This window comes from Urocampus carinirostris, chromosome 19 (assembly GCF_059441175.1).
Source record: "Urocampus carinirostris isolate Australia breed hairy pipefish chromosome 19, RoL_Ucar_1.0, whole genome shotgun sequence".
In the NCBI taxonomy this organism is placed as follows: Eukaryota; Metazoa; Chordata; class Actinopteri; order Syngnathiformes; family Syngnathidae; genus Urocampus; species Urocampus carinirostris.
Genome location: NC_142367.1, coordinates 28,777,876 through 28,799,068, shown reverse-complemented (window position 1 = coordinate 28,799,068; position 21,193 = coordinate 28,777,876). Strand labels below are relative to the sequence as shown.

The window sequence follows — 21,193 nt, the reverse complement described above, 5'->3', positions numbered from 1 at the left end:
TCTTTGTGGTTTGCTGTCCTGCCACAGTTGTAATGCCTTCTCAAGGCCCAATCCATTATCATCCTCCTCATAGCGTAACCAGGAATATAATTGAGTCCATTTTGGCAAAAAGTCCTTTTCTTGCTAGGAGTATTCTTTTGTTTATGTTCTTTCGTCGAATCGTTCGCTTCAACACACGTGTTTTCCTTGCCTCCGCGATCTTCCGAAGAATTTCTCCACCGTTTTTTCAAGCCAGAATTATTGCCGTTGTTATCACTTTCTGCATTATGTTTCGACTTATTACTGAGACTGAAGAAATGACCAATTTTGTGTTGATTTTCACCCTAAATCGACGACAAGCACCATAACTATGACGTCTCGTTTGCTGAGATCGGCGTGCGGACGAAAACTCAAACCGCGAGACCAAAACAACAATGGCGGATCTGCCTGACGAAAAGTTTGGAGTGCAGTAAATCTTTGTTAAAAAAAGTAATCGGGTAATAATGACAATTTTGTGTCAAAAAGGTTACGTCCCGGGGACGCACGTTGATTTGAGACGATGCGTCCCCAGCAAAAATGATGCGTCTAGGACACAGGAACGCGGGCAAACCAGAACACTGAGCCTAGGTTTCACATCATCAAAACAATTTGAAGATCACTCAGAGAAAACCCAAGGAAATACAAATTTTTTTACCATTTAGTCAGGCACCCAAAGATCCAAACCTATCTGGCCCTAGATGTGAAAACCTAATTGCCCCTTTTGGGTTACCTTTGGCAGCCATAACAGAAATTTAACATTCACAATAATTAGTAATGAGTCATTCGCAACGCTCTTAAGATCATCATCATCAAAGCGGCGCTGCCACGAGCGGCTGCCTTTTCCAGCAGCTGCCCTGTTGTTTTATTGTCTGCTCCTATCTTCGATGTTTTTTCTTCCCGTTTTGACAACTACACTATGGATTACTTCTTTCCTATGGACATGGGTTTTAACGCACAAGAAATGCGTGTATTCAAGGAATCTAAACTACTTGCCCTGAAGATTTCTCGTGCCGGCGTGATGAAGGGGCCCATCGTGGAAAAGCCGGAGCTAGCGAAGCGGCTAGCGACGTTATAAGTCTTCGGTACCATCCGTAATCATGGTAAATGCGAACTCACGACCAAATAAGATCATCGAGTGCTGGTGGAAAACATCGAAGCGCACAGGGGGCGCAGTTGCTGTGTTTTGCGGAAACTTGGCTCACGTTTAGCATTCCGGACGCTAATGTGTAGCCACCCGGAGCTACCCGGAGCAATCCGGCTTCGACGCCACTAAACAGAGACACGAAATGGGGGGAGAACCGGAGAGGAGGCGGACTTGCTAACACGAGGTGGTGTATCCCTGGATTTTCACAAAGAAAAGTTTTCCATCTGCCGCAGGGATGTCGAAATTTTGGACTGGCGTGACGTCATCCGCTTCGCTACAAGCACCCCTAGGGCATCATGTTCATCTGTTAATAAACAACAGGGTAGACTGCTGGAAGTGTGAATTTCCCTACGGGGATGAATAAAGTATCTATCTATCTATCTATCTATCTATCTATCAAAACACGGCATCTCAATTGGATTTCAATCCGGAAATTGATTTGGCCACTCCGAGTTTTTGTGAGCCATTCAAAGGTGGACTTGCTGTTGTGTTTCGAATGGTGGTCCTACTGCATGATTCAAGAGCGCCTGAGTCTGAGGGCACCGACTGATGCCCAGACCTTCTCCTTCATGATCTCCTGGTAAACACTGAAATTCACAATTCCGAGAACCGCGGCAAGTCGTCCTGGTCCTGAGGCAGCAAAGCGGCCCCAGACCATCCCATTGCCACCACCATGCTTTACGGTTGGCATCATGTTCTTATTGTCATTTTTACGCTAGTTGTAAGGGGCTGCACACCTTCCAAAAAGTTCCATTTTTGACTCACCAGTTTCTCCAAAAGGATAACCCAGATGCTTTTTTGGCATACGTGTGTCTTTTTTTGTAACAGCAGGGTTTACAACCTGGGAACTCCTTTTTTTGCGAGTGTCGTGAACTCGGACCTTAACTGTTATAACTTTAAGAACCCTGGGCATTTCCGTGACTTGCGCTAGAAGAGTGAAATGGCACAAAGGAAAGTTTTGCGGCAAGACGACGAGGTTGTTTTTGTCACGGCACCTATCGGTGGGAGCGAAGGACGCGGCAGAAATACACACAGTGACGGCAAATGTGACTCAAGGGGGGAAAAGGCACAGGAAAAACCGAGCGATAAAGAGAAGCCCGCAGCTGTGGATCCGCGTTATTTTGGGCTTGTCAGCGCTTCCTGCAGGTGATGGAAAAGAAAGAGGGTTTTGTGGAACAATCGCCCAGCAGCGAGTAAGTGGTGGGATGGAGGAGGATGTGGAGGAAAGGCGGGGAGAAGCTGGGGGGGGGGGGCATCGCAATCAATGTAAACATGAAACAACATAGGAGGTCACGTTGAGTATCATCGTATGTTTCGCCAGTTACTAAAAGCTTGTTGACATGGAGCCAAATTGGACCAAAAGTCAAGTCATTTTTATTTGTGACGCCCTAAATCGCGAAGAGTCTCAAAGGGCTTCACAGATTATTACACTATATTACACAGACTATTTTTCAGCCGACGAGAAGAGTAGGTTATTCGTATGCTATGGAGTAGAAGTGAGTTTTAAGTTTAGATTTAAACATTTCCACTGAGGTTGCAGATCGGATCTCAGGGGGAAGAGCATTCCACAGCACCGGTGCCCGGACGGAGAACCAGCAGAACACTTCTTTGCTCTTGGGATCACCAGAAGACCGGCACTCTCAGATCGTAGGCTTCGGACCGGGACATAGGGAGGAATCAGATCTGAAAGATAAGAGGGAGCAAGTCCATGTATGATTTTGTATAATACTAAGAGAACCTTGAAATCACATCTAAGGCTAACTGGGAGCCAATGCAGGTTAGCCAAAATCGGTACTTTTTTGTCCTAGTTAAAAGCCTCGCTGCGGCATTTTGTACCAGCTGAAGAGACATGATTCTAGACTTCGGGAGACCGGAGAGTAGTGCATTACAGTCATTGAGACGGGAGGTAACAAACGCGTGAATTATAATTCCCGCATCCGACTGAGACAGTATTGAACGGATTTTAGCAATGTTACGAAGCTGGAAGAAAGCGGTTCTAGTCATTTTCTTTACATGCGTTTCAAAGGATAGATCAGGGTCAAATAGGACACCTCAATTTTTAACGGAGTCACTTTGTGTGATGTGACATTTGCCAATGTTCACAGCAGTTTTTGAGAATAAGTCACAGCATTTAGATGGACCAATGACTAACATTTCGGTCTTTTCAGAGTTAAGACGCAAGAAATTGAGTGACATCCACTCGTTTTATCTCAATGAGGCAGGCCTCCAAATTTCCACAGTTTAGTGTGGGAGATTCCTCCAACGGAAGATAGAGTTGAGTGTCGTCTGCGTAGCAGTGGAAGCTGATATTGTATTTGCGAATAATATCACCTCATGGAAGCATGTCAATGCTGAAAAGAAGGGGGCCAAGCACCGAACCCTGCGGAACACCGCAGGTAACATTAAAGGGCTCAGATGTCATTTCGCCATATTTAACACAGTGCGTCCTATCTGAGAGGTAGGATCTGAACCACGAGAGGACGGTTCCTGAAAAGAAACTCAATGACATTGCCATGAAAAAGTATTTTCTGTGTTTTTGCATCATTACCTTTATCAAGAACATCTGAATTAGTTTGCTGATCTCAAACATTTTGTGAGTGAGAAATGCAAAAAAAAAAAAAACAGAGAAGTGAGCAAAGGGGGCAGATACTTTTTCACAGCGCCGTCTATTTTTTTTCCCAGCATCGGCCCCCTAAACTTCCTGGCATAAACTTCCGCGAGTGCACGTGAGTACGGGAGGAAAACTATCCGGGAGGAGATCAAACTCCAACTCTGTGATGAGTCACAATGGCACGGATAAATATTGACATACGTTTATCACGCTCACATTTCACATGTTTACCATAAAATCCCACCGCCATTTGCTGTATTTCAGAAAGCCTGCTCTTTTTTATTCAAATAGATGTTTTTTTTGGCACTAAGACTGAAAAAGCATACAGAAAATGCTAACGGGTTAGTCAAATGGGCTTTTATTTTTGCATTTAAGTTACAGTGTGAATTATGCAGCGCCTCTTAGCCGGGAAAAATGCACTTTATTCATTTAAGAGAATCAAATTGGCTTTGGCGCAGTGGTTAGCGCGTGTGCGGCACAGTACTGAGGTCATGAGATCGAACCTTCCTGTGTGGAGTTTGCATGTTCTCCCCGTGCTTGCGTGGGTTTCCTCCGGGCACTCCAGTTTCCTCCCAGATTCCAAAAACATGCATGTCAAGTTCATTGGCAGGTCCAAATTGTCCCCGGGTGGGAACAAGCGGGCAAATTGTCTGTCCCTGTGTGCCCTGCGACTGGCCGGCAACCAGTTCAGGGTGTCCGAAGATAGGTGGGATGGGCTCCAGCACCTCCGGTGACCCTACTGAGGATAAGCGGTGCTGATAATGGATGGATGGATGAACTATCATACAAACGTGTATTTTTTTATTAAATACTCCTAGGTTGGGAACTTTGTTTTATTTGATACAACCTGAGGCTTATCCAGAAGGGGCTAATATACTTGTCAGCCTGTCATGATTACTGATGTGACTCAGCTGTGCCCGCTAATTTGGCGCCAACCGCCGCGGGTTCTGATTGGCACCCTGTCAGTATTTGAACCCAGTCCTGTCAATCCCCTGTTGACAGTCCGTCTGCAAATCTCTGCGTATACTAGGCAAGCCTTTTTCGACCCTGACTCCCGCCTGTCCCGTGTTTTGCTCCTGTTCTGTCTCCCGATACGACCTGTTTTAATCCCGACCACGTCTGCTCTCCCGTCCTGACTTACTACCTGTTTTTGATCCCGACCACTTCTGCTGTCCCGTCCCAGCTTACAACTCGTTTCCGACCCCGACTTGGTCTTGCTCTCCCAGTCCTGGCTACCGACCAGTTTTCCGCCCCTGACGCCGCTATCGCTCGCTACGGAAGATCCACTTCCGTGTTCGGGTCACAAGCCAAGAACGAGAGCGAACACCGGATCGTGGACGCAGCCCTTCCTTGTTCCTTTAATAAAACTTGTGGTAAACGTTACGCGAGTGAGATCTGTTTCCGTTCTGGTCCTGACACAGCCATCTTGTTCCTCAGGGAACCCCAAAAAAAACAAAAGGCGAGGAAAAAAAATAAGAAAATAATGCAGTTTGGCCACTTCAAGTCTCCGTAGTTTGTATTTTTCCTTTTAGTTAAGCACTCTTTTTTTCTTTTTGGGGGGGTATGCTGGTTCATGTATTTGCTTTGTATTCAAATGAATGTTTTTTTGTTTGTTTTTTTACTGAATGAAAGTTTTTTTGTTCCACTAGTAGGCACTAAATAATATACGTTGTCTCTTTAATGCAGGGGTGTCAAACTCATTTTAGCTGGGGGCCACATGCTAGGAGAAAAAAATCTAACAGGGGCCGGACTAGTAGGTTTAGGAGAAAGAAAGAAAGAGTGAGAGCAGGAGAAAAAGAGACAAAAGAAGAGTGATAGAGATAAAATAGAGAGAGAACAGGAGAGTGTGTGTGTGAGAGAGAGAGAGAGAGAAAGACAGAACCCGAGAAAAAAGGGAAACAAGTGAAAAAGAATAGAGAAAGAGAATGAGAAAGAAGTGACGAGAGAAAGAAAGTAAGAGAGGGGGATAGACTAAACAAATGAAAACACAGAAAAAGACCAAACAAAAGAGAGAGAAAATGAGTAAGCATGAGAAAGAGAGAAAGAAAATGAGTGAGGAAAAGAGAGAGAGAAATACAAATGATAAAGAGAGAAAGACAAAATAAGAGTGAGAAATAGAGAGGGTGTGATAGAAGTGAAAAAGAGAGAATAAAAGAGAGTGAATGAAAGAGTTTAAGAGAGTGAGAATAAAAGAAAAAAAGATCGAGAAGAAACAGGGTGAATGGTAAAAAGAAAGAAATAAAAAGAAGTGAGAGAGATACTACTACAAATGCTTTGCAAGTGGTGCCTGGCTTGGATGGCATCAGGTGGACATGTGTAAAACTGCAGCTCATTTTTTTTCTTCCACTTCTCTGAGTGTTGTCTCACGGGCCAGATTAAAACCCTTGGCGGGCCTGATCCGGCCCACGGGCCGCTTGTTTGACACCTGTGCTTTAATGCTACTGGAGAATTTGGGAAATTTGCTTCGAAAGTCCTAAGAAAATCAAGTCATCTTATGCAGCGATTCCCAATGATCCCACTTCTTTTTTTCTCATTCCTCTAGCGCAGCAATTTCCTCCGGGAACTCGTTGTTTACCTGAAGTGCCGGGAGCACCTGCTCGGCCCTTGTCGTCACTGCACCGAGTCATGGGCCGTCACCAGGTAAAATAATAATAAGCCGGTGTCGTCTGATCCAGAAGGAATGACGTCTTTTCTTAATTGATTCTGTCATTTCCTCCTTTGCACGCTGACAAATATCGGTAAGGGAAAAAGCGACGTGAGTGAAGGAAGCAAACTCCCTCCGGTTGACCAGATCCTGAACTTGACTCCTGCAGCTGCGTAATGAGGAAAGTGAGCCATCGACACGCCTATTTCACAATACTGCAACGAATGGATTTTAATCAGGTCAATATGTCTGACCGTATGGATAAATTTAGAGAATCCCCAAAACTATACAAAATGCTTTTACCCCAAATGATGGATCTTTAAAATGTTTGTTTATAATTTATGATCCCTTTAAAAAAAATGGAACAATACATCATAAAAATCAGGAAATTCCCTGGAGTTTTCCACTTTGTCTAAGTGGCCCGTGATGCCAAGGCACTGTCAGTACATTCCCAGGAATAACTTCAAGCCTAGAGAAATAAGTAACTAAGTTAATTGTAATACATTTAATACATTGTGCTACACGTGGTATTTTGGATTTTTGGGTTGGTGGGTCGGTCAATCCATGGGAAGATACATTGGAATAGGTAGATCAGAGGTCAACCAACACAACACTGGAGAAAGACTAAACCCAAAGTTTGTAAAAAAAAAAAAGGCTGTGAAAGATGGAGATATTAGAATAGAATAGAATATACCTTTATTGTCATTGTTACAAAATGGGTTGAACATATTGTGACAACGAAATTGGGCATGGTACTCCAGTTTACATTTAACAGTGAGGATAAAAGAAAACAAAGAAAATAAAGGAACAAAGAAGATAAGGTTATAATTTACTAGTGTCATGGTTTGGGGCAGCAGGAGTTGGGTCTCTTGTACAGCTCCATGGTAGAGTAAATAAAAATGTGTATCAGAACGTTCTTCAACAGCCCATGGTTCCTTACTTCATCGCCCAACAGCAATTTATTTGTGTCATGGTTTGGGGCAGCAGGAGTTGGGTCTCTTGTACAGCTCCATGGCAGACAGAATACAGAACCTTCTTCAACAGCACGTGCAACCTTCCCGTGGTGTCCTGCGAAGGGCTCTCTCCGGGGAAGCCTTGCGAATCCGACTCGCTCTCTCTTTCTTTCTTGGTCCTCTCTCGTTCTTTGTCTCTCCTTTTCTCTCTTCCCTCTTTACACTCTTGTCTCTCATTTTCTCTATGCCTCTCTTTCCTACTCTCTCCCCACCTCTCTCACTCTCTTTTCCCCCTTTTTGCGTTTTACTCTATCTGTCTCTCTATCTATCTGTCCCTCTCTTTTTCTCTCTTCTACTCTCCTCTCTCTGTTCTTCTTAGGGCGGGCGACATCGAGAGCAACTCTGGCCCCGGTCCAAATGCCAGTGGTGCTTTCGAACCGTTCGCTGCGACCACACCCCAATCACCTGTACGACCTGCCCACGGGGCTTCCATAAATCATGCACCGGCCTGTCCGAACGTACTAAGGACTTCAGAGGCTTCGTATGCTTGGTTTGCTTGGGTCACAACCCGGCAGGCCTGGCGGCACAGGACAGTCGCAGCCCCCTCTCCTTCGGAGAACTACGGAGTCTCCCACGAGCGAGTCTAGCGCCTTGAGTGACTCAACAACAACAACAATCAACAGCACATTGTTCCTCAATTGCGTCCATCGCCCGACCGGCCTTCAGTCTTCATGCAGGACAATGCTCCATGTCGCACAGCAAAATGGCGAAATAATTTTTCTTGAATTAATGTCATGGCCTGCCCAGAGTCCTGATCTCAATCGAATAAAGACCTCTGGAAAATCCTTGGTGACAAAGTTATGGTCAAGAAACCCACTACAATCACCCAACTGTGGAGTAGGCTGGAAGAAGAATGGACCAAAATCACGACAGAGCAGTGCAGATGTACTCAAGTCATTCACAGCAGAGGCCAGTATATTTCTTACTAATTACCGATCGTTCTGTTTTTTTTTTCCTATGCCAGTCATTGTTGTTCTCTACTTTTGCCTTTTCTGAAAAGTGTTCATTGGGTGAAATACCTTTTGTCATTTTGTGAAAAAAGTGTTGTAGTACCATGATACTGACACGATGTAATGGCTTTTAAATGTGGAACAGTGAAAATTGTATTTTTTTAAAAAGGATTCCTTTTTTTAATATGTTGTTCTCTAATTTTGATCTCCAGATGCACAAAACCACACCAAACTATATTACATAAGTCCGGAATGGTCTTTTACGTGGGCAGAGGTCCTCTATGAGTTATGGCGTCCCCCGGTGTTATGACAATAGGTCACAATGTTGCAATAAATTCTATGTATCGCCGACGCTTTGCTGGAAATCAATTTTGGACTGGAAGGTGCACACGGGTGATTTGTTGATATCCTGCCTCAAGTGTCCTATTCATTTTCAAGAAATATACATAGTCGCTGGGGTCCCGTGGCCCCCTTTTTTTTTGGGGCCCTGACGCGGTTTGCATCCTGTTGTTGTAAAGTTGCAGCTCGCACTCGGACACTTGAGAACTTGTCGGCCTTTCTTCTTCAGCCCAGGGGTGGGGAACCTGTGGCTCGCGAGCGATAGCATGAGTACATATGGCTCCGGGATCAAATGTTGCTGTAGTCGAGTCAAGTCATGGTTAGTTGTCTCGCCCTTAAGGACGAGAAGTCTCAAAGGGCTGTACAGACTATGATTACAGCATCCCCTGATCTGAAACCTATATATAGCAAGGAAAGGCATGAGGAAAACGAAGTAACCTTGAGGAGGGGCCGCCTATGAGGTCATCCCCTTTCCAGAATGACCAGGCCAAAATGGATGTCGCCAGGGGATCGGCAAACAATACACAGACATCGTCAACATGAAATTAAAGTCATTCATAAACTATTGAATCCTAGTGTGTTTTAAGCCTAGATTTCAACACTTCCGCAAATTCAAATTTGAATTCAAAGTGTTTATTGTCATATGCATAGTAAAGAACTACGTTTCCCTGCACAGTGAAATTCTTACTTTGCTGTCAACACAGTTGCCAGCGTAAACTAAGAAACTATATACATGTTCACATGAAATAATATTACGAATATTAAAGATAAAAATAAAAATACAGTAGAATCTCAGTAGGCAGCCTGCGTTGAAAGTACTCCTCCTCTTTTGCAGTATTTTGTGACATTCTTACAAGAGATCTTTGCTTGCACCTTGTTTTGTAACTAATATTTGGGACAAAAACGACCTCAACACTATAAGACCAATTTCCATCCATCTAGCTATTATCTGCACCGCTTATCCTCAGTAGGGTCGCGGGGGTGCTGGAGCCCTCCCAGCAATCTTCGGGCACTAGGCAGGGGACACCCTGAACCGGTTGCCAGCTAGTCGCAGGGCACACAGGGACAGACAATTTGCTCACTTATTCCCGCCTAGGAACAATTTGGACCGGCCAATTCACCTGAAATGCATGTTTTTGGAATGTGGGAGGAAACCGGAGCGCCTAGAGGAAACCCACGCAAGCATGTGGAGAACATGCAAACTCCACGCAGAAGGATTCGATCTCAGGACCTTAGAACTGTGCCGCACACCTCCTAACCACTGCTCCACCGTGCTGCCCTCCAAGACCAATTTTAACTGGTATATTTATATGGGTATGTGACACGGGCTCTGGCACTATTATTTCTTAGATTTGCTTCAATCATCAACCATCGCAGTGCAATAAAATGCGCTGAAGAATTAGCTTTTGTCAGGAGAGCAAGTTGGGCAAATAGTTGGATATTGTCTTCAAATATATGGTGTGGCTCGCTCAAGAAAAAAAAATGTTTTTGCTTTTATGGCTCTTTGGGTGAAAAAGGTTCCGACCCCTGCTTTAGCCACCGCGTACAAGAGTTGAGCATCCTGCCAGGAAAAGCTTCCATTCCCACTGGAAATTCTGATCTTCTTTGTGGGCTACTTTAGGACGTCTGAAGAAATCTTCGGGAGCACACAAATGTCAACATCCTCTGAAGTCAAACTTTTGCAGGAAATGATACTGGATCATGTTTGATGGCAACAAGTAGTAGTGTTTTTCCTAACTTCTCTCACTAGGTCAGGTTTCACCTGGAAAAAAACCAAGAGGTTTTGTCTTTTTTTGTTCTTCTTAAATGACACTGTAAAAATATATACAGTACTATTGCACACTTGGAGTAGTAGTGGAACTGAGCAAGCGTGTGGATAAGAGAGTACTAGGTTGGTTTGGACATATGGAGAGCATGGATGAGGAGCGAATGTTGAAGAGGATCTACAGAGCAGAAGTCAATGAAAGGAGACCGAGAGGAAGGCCGCCATTGACCTGGATGGATGGTGTTACGAGTGCACTGCAGGAAAGAGGTCGAAATCTAGTGGAAGCTAGAGCTCTTGTTGGTGATAGGAAGGAGTGGAGAGGTGTTGTGAAAGGATAGTGGGATGTTTGGACAGGGCACCTGTATGATGCGGCAGGGGTAAACCAGCGAAAGCTGTTGGGCCCTGCTGTTGAACAGAAGAGTGTGAGTGACATGGCCGCTTTCTTGTGGCCCGTTTCATCTGGAGGGCCGAAAGCATGACCGACTAGCGTGCTGAGGTGCTTAACTTGTTTGGGTGTTTGGGCATTTGGGTTGGCCATGGTCCAAAGATTTTTGTTTTTGTTTTTTGCTACATCTTCCCTTTTTTATTTCCTTTGTTATTGTATGTGTTTGTCTTGCTGTCGGTCACCCCTCTCGAGGGATATGAACCGGGTAGATAGATTCATCAATAGATAGATAGATAGATAGATAGATAGACTATTGCACACAACTGTGAAAAGCCATACCTTGTGACTTATTTTGGAATTTTTCATTGTTGCTGCTCAATCTTTTTGCACTCCTTTTTAATGCACTATTGTTACCATGCGATATTCATTTTCATTTTATTATTATTATTATTATTATTGCCTCTTAATCGTGATAGTATTTTTTTCCCTTTCTCTTCAAAGTCTCTATATCACAGTTTTTTCCCTGGAGTGCCACGTCCAATCTCGTTGCACATTACACATACACAGCATTATCTCCAGACAGAAGAGTAGTTTCAGCGACAGACTGCTGTCACTGTCTTGTACTACGGACAGACTGAAGAGATCTTTTCTTCCTCGTGCCATGAGGCTCTTTAACTCTACCCGGCAGAGTAAAAGCCCACAGTAAACCACACCACCTTCATTGCATATTACCGAATCTTATTGCAATATGTATTCTGTGTAGCACTATTTAGTTATTCTATATAACACGCTACAGTGGGCATTTGCACGTCACACTGGGTATTTGTATATCGTATTCTTTTTGCTTTATTATTGTATTGTTCTCAGCTCAGAGATGCTGCTGGAAATGTGAATTTCCCTTCGGGGATGAATAAAGTATCTATCTATCTATAACGTTCAATATCAATGACAACCAAGACCATCCATCCATCCATCCATCCATCCAATATCTCCACCGCTTATCCTCAGTAGGGCTGCGGGGGTGCTGGAGCCCATCCCAGCTATCTTCGGGCAGTGGTTGCCAGCCAGTCGCAGGGCACACAGAGACAGACAACCATTCACTCGCTCATTCACACCTATGGATAATTTGAACCGGCCAATTAACCAGAAATGCATGTTTTTGGAATGTAGGAGGAAACCGGAGTGCCCGGAGGAAACCCACACAAGCACGGGGAGACCATGCAAACTCCACACAGGAGGTTCAATCTCACGACCTCAGAACTGTGCCGCACACGAGCTAACCACTGCGCCGCCGTGCTGCCCACAATAAAGACTATTCAATTCAAAATGTGGGAATCGAGCACACGTCCGCTGCTCATATTAACTTAGGGCAATTACTGATTTAAAATCGTTTTTTTAAAGTGCTTATCATCTCTTACACGATGGATGAAAATAGTGGATCGGCTAAGCAGTGTTCCCTCTAAACTGCGCGCGTGCGCAATTGCGCACAGCTCGCACATTCTCAGAAAAAAATCTAGCCAGCGCACAAAAATGAGGGCTCAAAATTATTAATTAAGAAGCGACTTAAGTCAAAGTTACAGTGCTTGAAGGTAAAAATACACGGGTTTCCCTGACGTTGTGTCCTAAATGCGGTATTTGGAAGTCGAGTCGAAGTAGAACGAAGTTGGGTAAAGTTAGTAGAGTTTGTCGAGAACCGGCTTCTTCGGCTTGGCTCACTAAAAGGAACCGGCTCCTTCGGGTCCTAAACAGCTCTTCAGGTTGTTTTTGCTTCTTTAATCCCAACATGACCAAATATTGTGTAAAACTATGCACAAAATGACTTAAAAGAAGGGGGGAATAGAACAAAAAAAATACCAAAATGAAAAAGTAGTTAAAGCTAAGAAAAAAAAAGGAAGAGAAAAAAAGAAGGAAAAATTTAGAAAAAAGCCAGGGAAAAGAAAAGAAAGAAACGTAGGAAAAAAGTAAATGGAGAACAAAAAGAAAAAATTAACAAAAAAGTAGAAAAAAAATACAGAAAAAAGAAGAAAAAGTTTGTGTTGCATTCAAATAATTTCTAAGTATATCGAGTGAATCTTGTTGCCAACATTGTACTTCCACTCAAAAATGTGATTGAGTACAGTTCTGTATCTTACAACCGACTCAATAAGCCCCCAAAAATGTTAATATTATGTGACAAAATATATCAGGAAATAAAAAGAAACCGGAAACTCAGCAAAATGTAACGTGAAGTCAAGTTTTGGCCATGTTCGATCATGACTTAGTTGCCACACTTGGGATTGCTGTTGCTCACTGTTGTTTCAAGCGTTGCTCACCCACTTTGTGTGAACGCGTGGAAAATTAGAGGGAACATTGCGGCTAAGCTTCTAACACAGAACCGCAGAACGGTGAGGCAGATGGCCTAACCACTAAGGCACCGTTTTGTAACATTTTGTGTGTGTTTTTTAGAGTGTTCTATACATATTTTCGAATTGTTAGCGTGCCGCAGGGGACAACAATTGTTACTACGGTGTTCATTTCTCTAATGATTCTACCGTAGGTTGTCAGGTAGGCAGCCTGAGCCTGTCGATCATCACAGATATAAAGTCCGAGTCCATTAGTGGATTATAAACTCCGTGGCCCCTTCATCTCTCTTTTGGATTAACAGGAGAGAGAGTGAGAAAGCGGGCGTTAGAGAGCCACGCTCCACCGGAACCGAGCAGAACCCCGCAGAACTCGGCTTCAATACATCATACTCTCGATCCGGACATTTCTTCGAGGTAGGTGTTCAACAACCCGATACGCCGTTTCCCTCGGTGTGAAGTAGATCGTAAAAAGGAGAAGCGCGCTTCGATTTCGTCCTTCAACTCGTGAAAGACGTCTTTATGTTGCGAGTGAATGTTATTAATCCGTGAAGGCGTCATCTCCCCCTCGTACTCCGATGATGGTGAAAGTTCCATTTGAATTATGGACGCGCTCTTGCAGGAAGCATGGTGGCGGACGTGGAAGGGATTATCCGCTGCATCAGGCAGGGGGACGAGCGCGCCGTTCATGCCCACTTGCAGGAATTCAACTCCGAGGTAAGGTCGAGATATTCAAATAAGCTCACCTCGCTTTTGCGGTGACTGTGCTCCCGTGTTCCGACAGCACGCCCAGTCTTTCTTCTTTAATGCCGAGGAGAGCGACAGGAGGAAAGTAAGCATCTTTTACAGCGCATCCTCACATCCGCCTAACCCCGATTCCTCCCTCCCACCCCTCTCACACACACACACATCCCCCACACCGCACCATCCTCAGTGTCTTTCCCGTACGTCATCCGGCCTTCTTCCTACTTTGCTGTCCATCTCTGATTAGTAATTCCGCTGGATCAGTCGCCTGCTGATCCTCTCTGGTTGCATGCTCAGCCATTCTCCTTCGAATTGAAATGTCTTCATTGTCATTGATATCAACGTTGGGTGACATTGTATGCTGGGAGATGAGACGTGGTACTCCAGGGTAAAACACGGAATAAAGAATTTGAAGAGATAGAAGACCATCAAGATAAATAGAAAAAAACATTCCAATATAGTGCAAGTTCTCATAGTAATGTGATGAAAACAAGAGCAATAACATTTAGCAAAAATAATTAAAAAAAAAATAAACTCACAAGGTATATATTTTTTGTTTCATTCAGAATGGAATAAAATAGAATTGATCTGTCTTCATTGTCATTGATATTAACGTTGGGTGACATTGTATGCTGCAGCACGGCGGCGCAGAGGTTAGCGCTTGTGCGGCACAGTTCATGGGAACCTGTCGTGGGTTCAAATCCAGCTCCAGACTTCCTGTGCGGAATTTGTATGTTCTCCCCGTGCTTGCGTGGGTTTCCTCCGGGCACTCCGGTTTCCTCCCACATTCCAAAAAACATGCATTTCAGGTGAATTGGTCGGTCCAAATTGTCCCTAGGTGTGAATGAGCGAGTGAGTTGTCTGTCCCCGTGTGCCCTGCGATTGGCTGGCAACCAGTTCAGGGTGTCCCCCTCCCCACTGCCCGGAGATGGCTGGGATGGGCTCCAGCACCCCCGCGACCCTAATGAGGATAAGCGGTACGGCTAATGAGATGAGATGAGATGAGACATTGTATGCTAGGAGATGAGACGTGGCACTCCAGGGTGAAACATGAAATAAAGGCTTTGAAGAGAAAAAAGAAGACTTAGGATAAATAGGCTAGCAATAATTCAAATGTAGTACTTAGAAACTGGCCTAAAGTTCTAATAATAATGCAATGAAATAGAATAGTGCATGGTTACAATAGTGCAATGAAAAGAGGTGCAAATTACATTTAGCAGTAACAAAGAACCCAAAATAATTTATATATTTTCGTTTTAGCGCAACAGTATATATTTCCACAGTTAGCAACAACAACAAAAGACAAACTCTAAGTCTTTATAAATAGCAAGAAATCATTTTCTGTTTTGCGATTACATTTTTTCTTTATCAAATATATGTCAACTATGGCCCATTGAGTTCAAAGATCCTTTATATTTGTTTTTCCACTGAGCCTATCCGCTCTCATCTTACCTTTAGCAAGATTTTTCGGTGCAAAACGGATTAGGAAGAAGGAAAACGGAGGCAAAGGTGGGGTGGAGAAGGATTTCATGCTCACAGTTTTCTGTTAGTGTAGCACGAAAGAAAATGGCTGTTTCAAATGTTATCCAAAGGTCAACCCGGACCCCTCAAAAATATGAAAAAGGAAGAGTATATTAGAGCGCGTATAAAAATGTCACATACTTGCACGCGCAACAGAAGGAGCTTAACAGAGGCTGCAAAGATGATTTCGGCCAGTAGGGCGGCAGTGGCTCAGGAGGTAGAGCACTTGTCTTGGGATCAAGAGATCGCAGTTCGAATCCCGGCTCCTCGGTGTTACATGTCAAAGTGTCCTTGGGTAAGACACTGAACCCCTAATCCCCCCACTAAGCAGGTTAGCGCCTTACATGGCTGCACGGCCGCTATTGGGAAATGTGAAGCACACTGTAAAGCGCTTTGGGAAGTCTTGACTTGAAAAGCACTATATAAAAATATATAAAAAGATGGCGTCAGCTAGTAAAAAAAATTTACGTTACGGACACCACTAAGTGTACTAATGCTGTTTTCTTTCTTCTCTCTTTCGCTTTTTCGCCCACGTGGTCTGACTGCTCGTCGATAGCAACGAAAACTCGAAGAGGTACGGACGATTTTTGTTGGAGAATTTTCCCTCGTTATTCACAAACATGGTGCCGTGCCGCTCGAATGGTTTCATCTTATTTGGCTTTTAATCTAAATAATGAAAATCCTCTAGGTAGGCAATTCATTACTCTTCCGTGGATGGCAAATAATTCCTTTTGTAATCTGGGTTTCCACCTGTAATGACTTCCGAAGAATTAGTTTTTGATTTCATGACCACTGTCGGCAGTTTTCTCGAAATTTTTGGTCGAGGACCGATTTGTTCGAACTGAGAGGCGTTCGAAAACCGAGGTTCCACTGTAATAACAAGTGACATTGGATCATTTCTAGTGTGTCGCGGCACCGTGGTTGAAAATCACTGAACTCGATGACTACTAACGGGGCCAACCTAGACCAAACAAAACTGGAAGCCTTCAGGACAATATTATATTAATTGCAAGACAAGCTGCAAAATACACGCGAGGAAAGGTCACAATCACATACCTAAAATGAGGCGAAGTCAAAAAAGGAACACACGCTGTACACAACAGCAGGTAAAATTTTCCTTTAATAACGAACTCATACAATAAAATCAGAAGTTCTCCAGCGACATGGTAAGCAAAGTTCAAGCTACTTACTCCAAGATGAAATGAGCGCAATGCATTCCCTGATTGCTAAAATCGCTGTCTGCTTTTCAACGGGACACGCCGTTTATTTTGCTTCTCGGTGGCATCCGGGGACGTCACAGCCCAAGAGGGATATAAGGTCAAAGACAGAAAAGGAATTTCTCTATATTTTAGCTAGTGTTTTTTCTTTATATTTAAGCCTATAGAAAAAGAGTTTAAAAAAAAATGTTTAAACTCTTTTTCTATGCTCCGAGGGCCAAATAGAAACAAATTGAAGGATGCAGTAGCCATCTTGATAGGTATATACACTTTTACTTATTGATTTATTGAAATGTGTCACTACCTATATACAGTTATGAGTCTAACCTCTTCATTCAATCTTTTTTCTAAAGTCACAATCATTTGAGTTCTTGATTATTTATTATTGAGCTTCCTCGTGAGAAGCTGCGTTTTATTTTGTAGCCAGGAAACGGGCTCGTTATAATCAGGTTTTTTAGCTCTTGTTTTGAATCAGCCTTAGGACCACCCTCCCAATACAAAAGTTATTATCGGCCATTTTGTAGACACACTATTGATTTCGCAGCTATTGTTCTGTAACTCATTTGTGCTCGGAATATTCTGTAATAAAAACTGCTCATTTCAGCTTTTATCTTGACAGTCTCACAACCTAGATACAAAACCAATATGCTGAGGGAGAACAGTCGTTTTCTTTTTCACTGAAAAATGAAGAAGGAATGTACAGAAACAAATCGGATAATGGTCCTCACAAATAAAGATATCTTACTCCAGTCACAAATTATGACGGGCTGACATTTTAGTCATCATTTTAAGAATTATTTGTATAAGAACGCTAAAACTTATTTAAAATGAGCAAAATCATCCGCTTCACTCATTTGAAGTATAATCCTATTTTAGACAAGGTAAATATTTAGTCGATTCAAAGAAAATACTTGAAACTAATATAACATTATTTTATTTTTTTTTGCAGCGTGTTATCTGCACAAACCTATTTTAGTTTTGAAACAGAAAATAGTATTTAACCATATAATTTTCCACACTTGTTAACTCTAGGAAAACAAAAACCTTTCCCCGCTCATCATGCATCGTTATAAATTTAAAGAACCTGCGTAGCAGACTGAGGAGATCATTTCTTCCTCATGCCATGAGGCTCTTTAACTCCACCCGGGGGAGTAAAAGCCCACAATAAACCACACCCCCACATTTGCATATTACCCTATTTTTATGACAGTGTGTATTTTCCGTAGCACTATTTAAATACTCTATAGCAAAACATTATATTGGGTATTTTTGTATTCTATATCTTTTATTTTATTTTTTTACACAAGGATACTGCTGGAAGTGGGAATTTCCCTACGGGGATGAAGAAAGTATCTATCTATCTATCTATCTATCTATCTATCTAGCATAAGAAAACATATTTTTCAGGAGAAAGTTTCCCTTTTGGTACAAGGTGCGGATCGCTGCAAAATGATCCCCGGCCCATAGTTTTGATACCACCGCTTTAAAACTTTTCTGCACAAGCTCAAAAACGGGCAGGGTTGGGTAGGGTTACTTTAACTTGATTACTTTCAATTACTTTTGGATGACTCCAATACCAAATATGCTACTAAAGACAAAATAAACTCAATATGAATAAAATGATGACTCACAAGACGTGGTAAGCTTTCTCTCCTGGCTTTGATCTCTTTGATCTCCGACAAAACAAACATCAAATGCCACAGAAACAAAATGAAAATCAATCCAAACAGCTTGCCGACATCATTTTTGCCGTTCCATGTATTCTGTTACTCCCCAAGCCTGCACAAAATTGAGTCATTTTATTCCTATTTAATTTCTTTTGTCTTTTATTTGCATATTTGGTATTGGAGTAATCCAAAAGTCATTGAAAAGTAATCCAGTTCAAGTAACCCTACCCAACCCTGTAAATTGTAAACATGATACTTTTTGTTCATGTTAAATTTCTACTGAAAGTCCATTCCAACCATTTCTTTCAACCTGCTAACATGACTTTTCTGTTGATTTTTCCAGTTCAGGAAGAATAAAGTTCGGGAAAGCACGGATTCCGACTCGGACAGCGAGGAAAATGAGCAGGAAGAGCGAGGCCTGCTCCTTAGACAGGTGCAAATAACACACCATTTCTGATGACTATATTTAGCTGCGTCAAATTTTCCAACTAAGTTACTAGGTCAGACCAATAAACCTCTGAAAATTATGAATTTTCAAACAATGCAGATGAGAATATTTGTTTCCCATGTCAAAAATGCATAAAAACACAAAAGAGCTTTTATTGAATTGAAACCAAAGTATTGGAAACTTTTTTAGACTTTATTATATTAAATTTGATTTAGGGTCGGGAGGATTACTTTAATAATCTAATCTGAAAACCTGTTAAAAAAAATCAAGAATCAGTGACGTCATCCGAATACCATAACATTGCAGCATTGTGACTTGATGACTTTCGATTACTTTTAGATGACTCCAATACCCGATATGCTAACAAAAGACAAAATAAACAAAATCTAAAAATATAAAATGACTTCATTTTGTTTAAGGTAAGTGATCAATGTAACCTTGAAAAAGAAAAAGAGGAAACCAAGACTGTCGAGATAACGTGTCTGTTGACAACAGTAGACAAGGAAATTCATGGTCAACTGTTCCTATGATCGAATTTTTTTTGTCAACCTCGACTGATTGTTGCAGCCCTATTACTAAATTAGATAGATAGATAGATAGATAGATAGATAGATAGATAGATAGATACTTTATTCATCCCTGTAGGGAAATTCACACTTCCAGCAGTCTACCCCGTTGTTTATTAACAGATGAACATGATGCCCTAGGGGTGCTTGTAGCGGAGTGAATTACGTCACGCCAGTCCAAAAGTTCGACATCCCTGCGGCAGATGGAAAACTTTTCTTTGTGAAAATCCAGGGATACACCACCTCGTGTTAGCAAGTCCGCCTCCTCTCCGATTCCCCCCAGCTTTCGTGTCTCTGTTTTGCGGCGTTGAAGCCGGATTGCTCCGGGTAGCTCCGGGTGGCTACACGTTAGCGTCCGGAATGCTAAACGTGAGTCACGTTTCCGCAAAACACAGCAACTGCGCTCCCTGTGCGCTTCTATGTTTTCCACCAGCACTCGATGATCTTATTTGGTCGTGAGTTCGCATTTACCATGATTACGGATGGTACCGAAGACTTATGACGCCGCTAGACGCTTCGCTAGCTCCGGCTCTTCTTCCACGATGGGCCCCTTCATCACGCCGGCATGAGAATTCTTCAGGGCAAGGAGTTGAAATTCCTTGAATACACGCATTTCTTGTGCGTTAAAACCCATGTCCATAGGATAAAAGTAATCCATAGTGTAGTTGTCAAAACGGGAAGAAAAAACACCGAAGATAGGAGCAGACAATAAAACAATAGGGCAGCTTCTGGAAAAGGCAGCCGCTCGTGGCAGCGACGCTTTGGTTCTTGACGGGTGTGCTTTAGGACCCACCATTTCACCCCAATGACAAGCTGCGACCCAAACATAAAAACATTTCCACTTCTCAAATGAAAGGATTGTGCAGGAAACTCTATTCACCTTTTTGTCCAAAAACAAAATGGCCAACAAAAACAAAACAACTTCGAGTGCCCTATATACTCACATATAAGCCTACATGGCATATAAGCCACCCCCTAAACCTGCTTTAAAATAGCCACCAAAAAAAAATTCAAGTCAAGTCATGTTTAATTCTTTGGCCCTTAATCACAAAGAGTCTCAAATTATGACACCATCCCCTGATCTAAAACCTACATAAGGGCAAATAATACACGTACTATCAACATAAAATATAGGTTATTCATATGCTATAAAATAGAAGTGTGTTTTAAGCTATAAAGATTTACTTAAACATGCATCATTATTTGATTATGGAATTAATAAAGATCGATATACTGGTAAAAAGCTAAATAATAACATTTTGATACCATTTTGATACCATTTTTGTATTTTTGCAATCATTTCCTTCTTTCACTCGATTCTGTCGCCATTTTTCCTTCCCCTTATCACTCACTTTCTTGGGACCCATTATTCCGGGCAGTAAAAAGAAATAAAACCCACAAAATGACCATAAAGTGAGATGTAGTCCATCTGAAACGCGCCGATTGATTGAGCAGGTATAAGAGATCGATAAGGGCATTATCATTGTCTAGCGTTAGGGGTGTCAAATTCATTTTAACTGGGGGGCCACACGATAGAACAAACATTCTGTCGGGGGCCGGACTAGTAGATTAAAGAGATAAAGAAATAAGAGAAAGAGGGAGGGAAAAGGAGAGAGGGCGGGACAAAGAAAGAAAAAGAGAGAGAGGGAGAGAGCGTGAGAAACAAAAGATAAAAAGCCGTGAGAGAGGGGGAAAAGAAAGGGAGAGGAAGAAAGAAATCCAAAGAGAAATAGAAAGACAGAAGGAGAGAAAAGAGAAAAGAAAGTGCGATGGTATGAAGAGAGAAAGAGAAGAGAGAAAAGGAAAAAAGGAAGTTAGAGCA

General features: G+C 42.6%; 1 protein-coding gene across 3 annotated transcripts in view; it reads left to right on the top strand.

Annotated features, from left to right (window-relative positions):
- Nucleotides 1-21,193, top strand: part of LOC148347934 (chaperone Ric-8A) — a 45,938-nt gene that overhangs the window by 11,003 nt on the left and 13,742 nt on the right. For 2 of the 3 annotated variants that reach the window (XM_088323610.1, XM_088323609.1), the window contains 7 exons: nucleotides 6,316-6,413; nucleotides 6,517-6,602; nucleotides 13,514-13,625; nucleotides 13,831-13,925; nucleotides 13,993-14,040; nucleotides 16,030-16,047; nucleotides 18,701-18,790. In XM_088323610.1, coding sequence (XP_088179736.1) covers nucleotides 13,836-13,925; nucleotides 13,993-14,040; nucleotides 16,030-16,047; nucleotides 18,701-18,790 — 246 coding nt within the window. In that variant the 5' untranslated portion in view covers nucleotides 6,316-6,413; nucleotides 6,517-6,602; nucleotides 13,514-13,625; nucleotides 13,831-13,835. The remainder of the gene's footprint in view (nucleotides 1-6,315; nucleotides 6,414-6,516; nucleotides 6,603-13,513; nucleotides 13,626-13,830; nucleotides 13,926-13,992; nucleotides 14,041-16,029; nucleotides 16,048-18,700; nucleotides 18,791-21,193) is intronic. The other variant, XM_088323611.1, reaches the window with a different exon arrangement.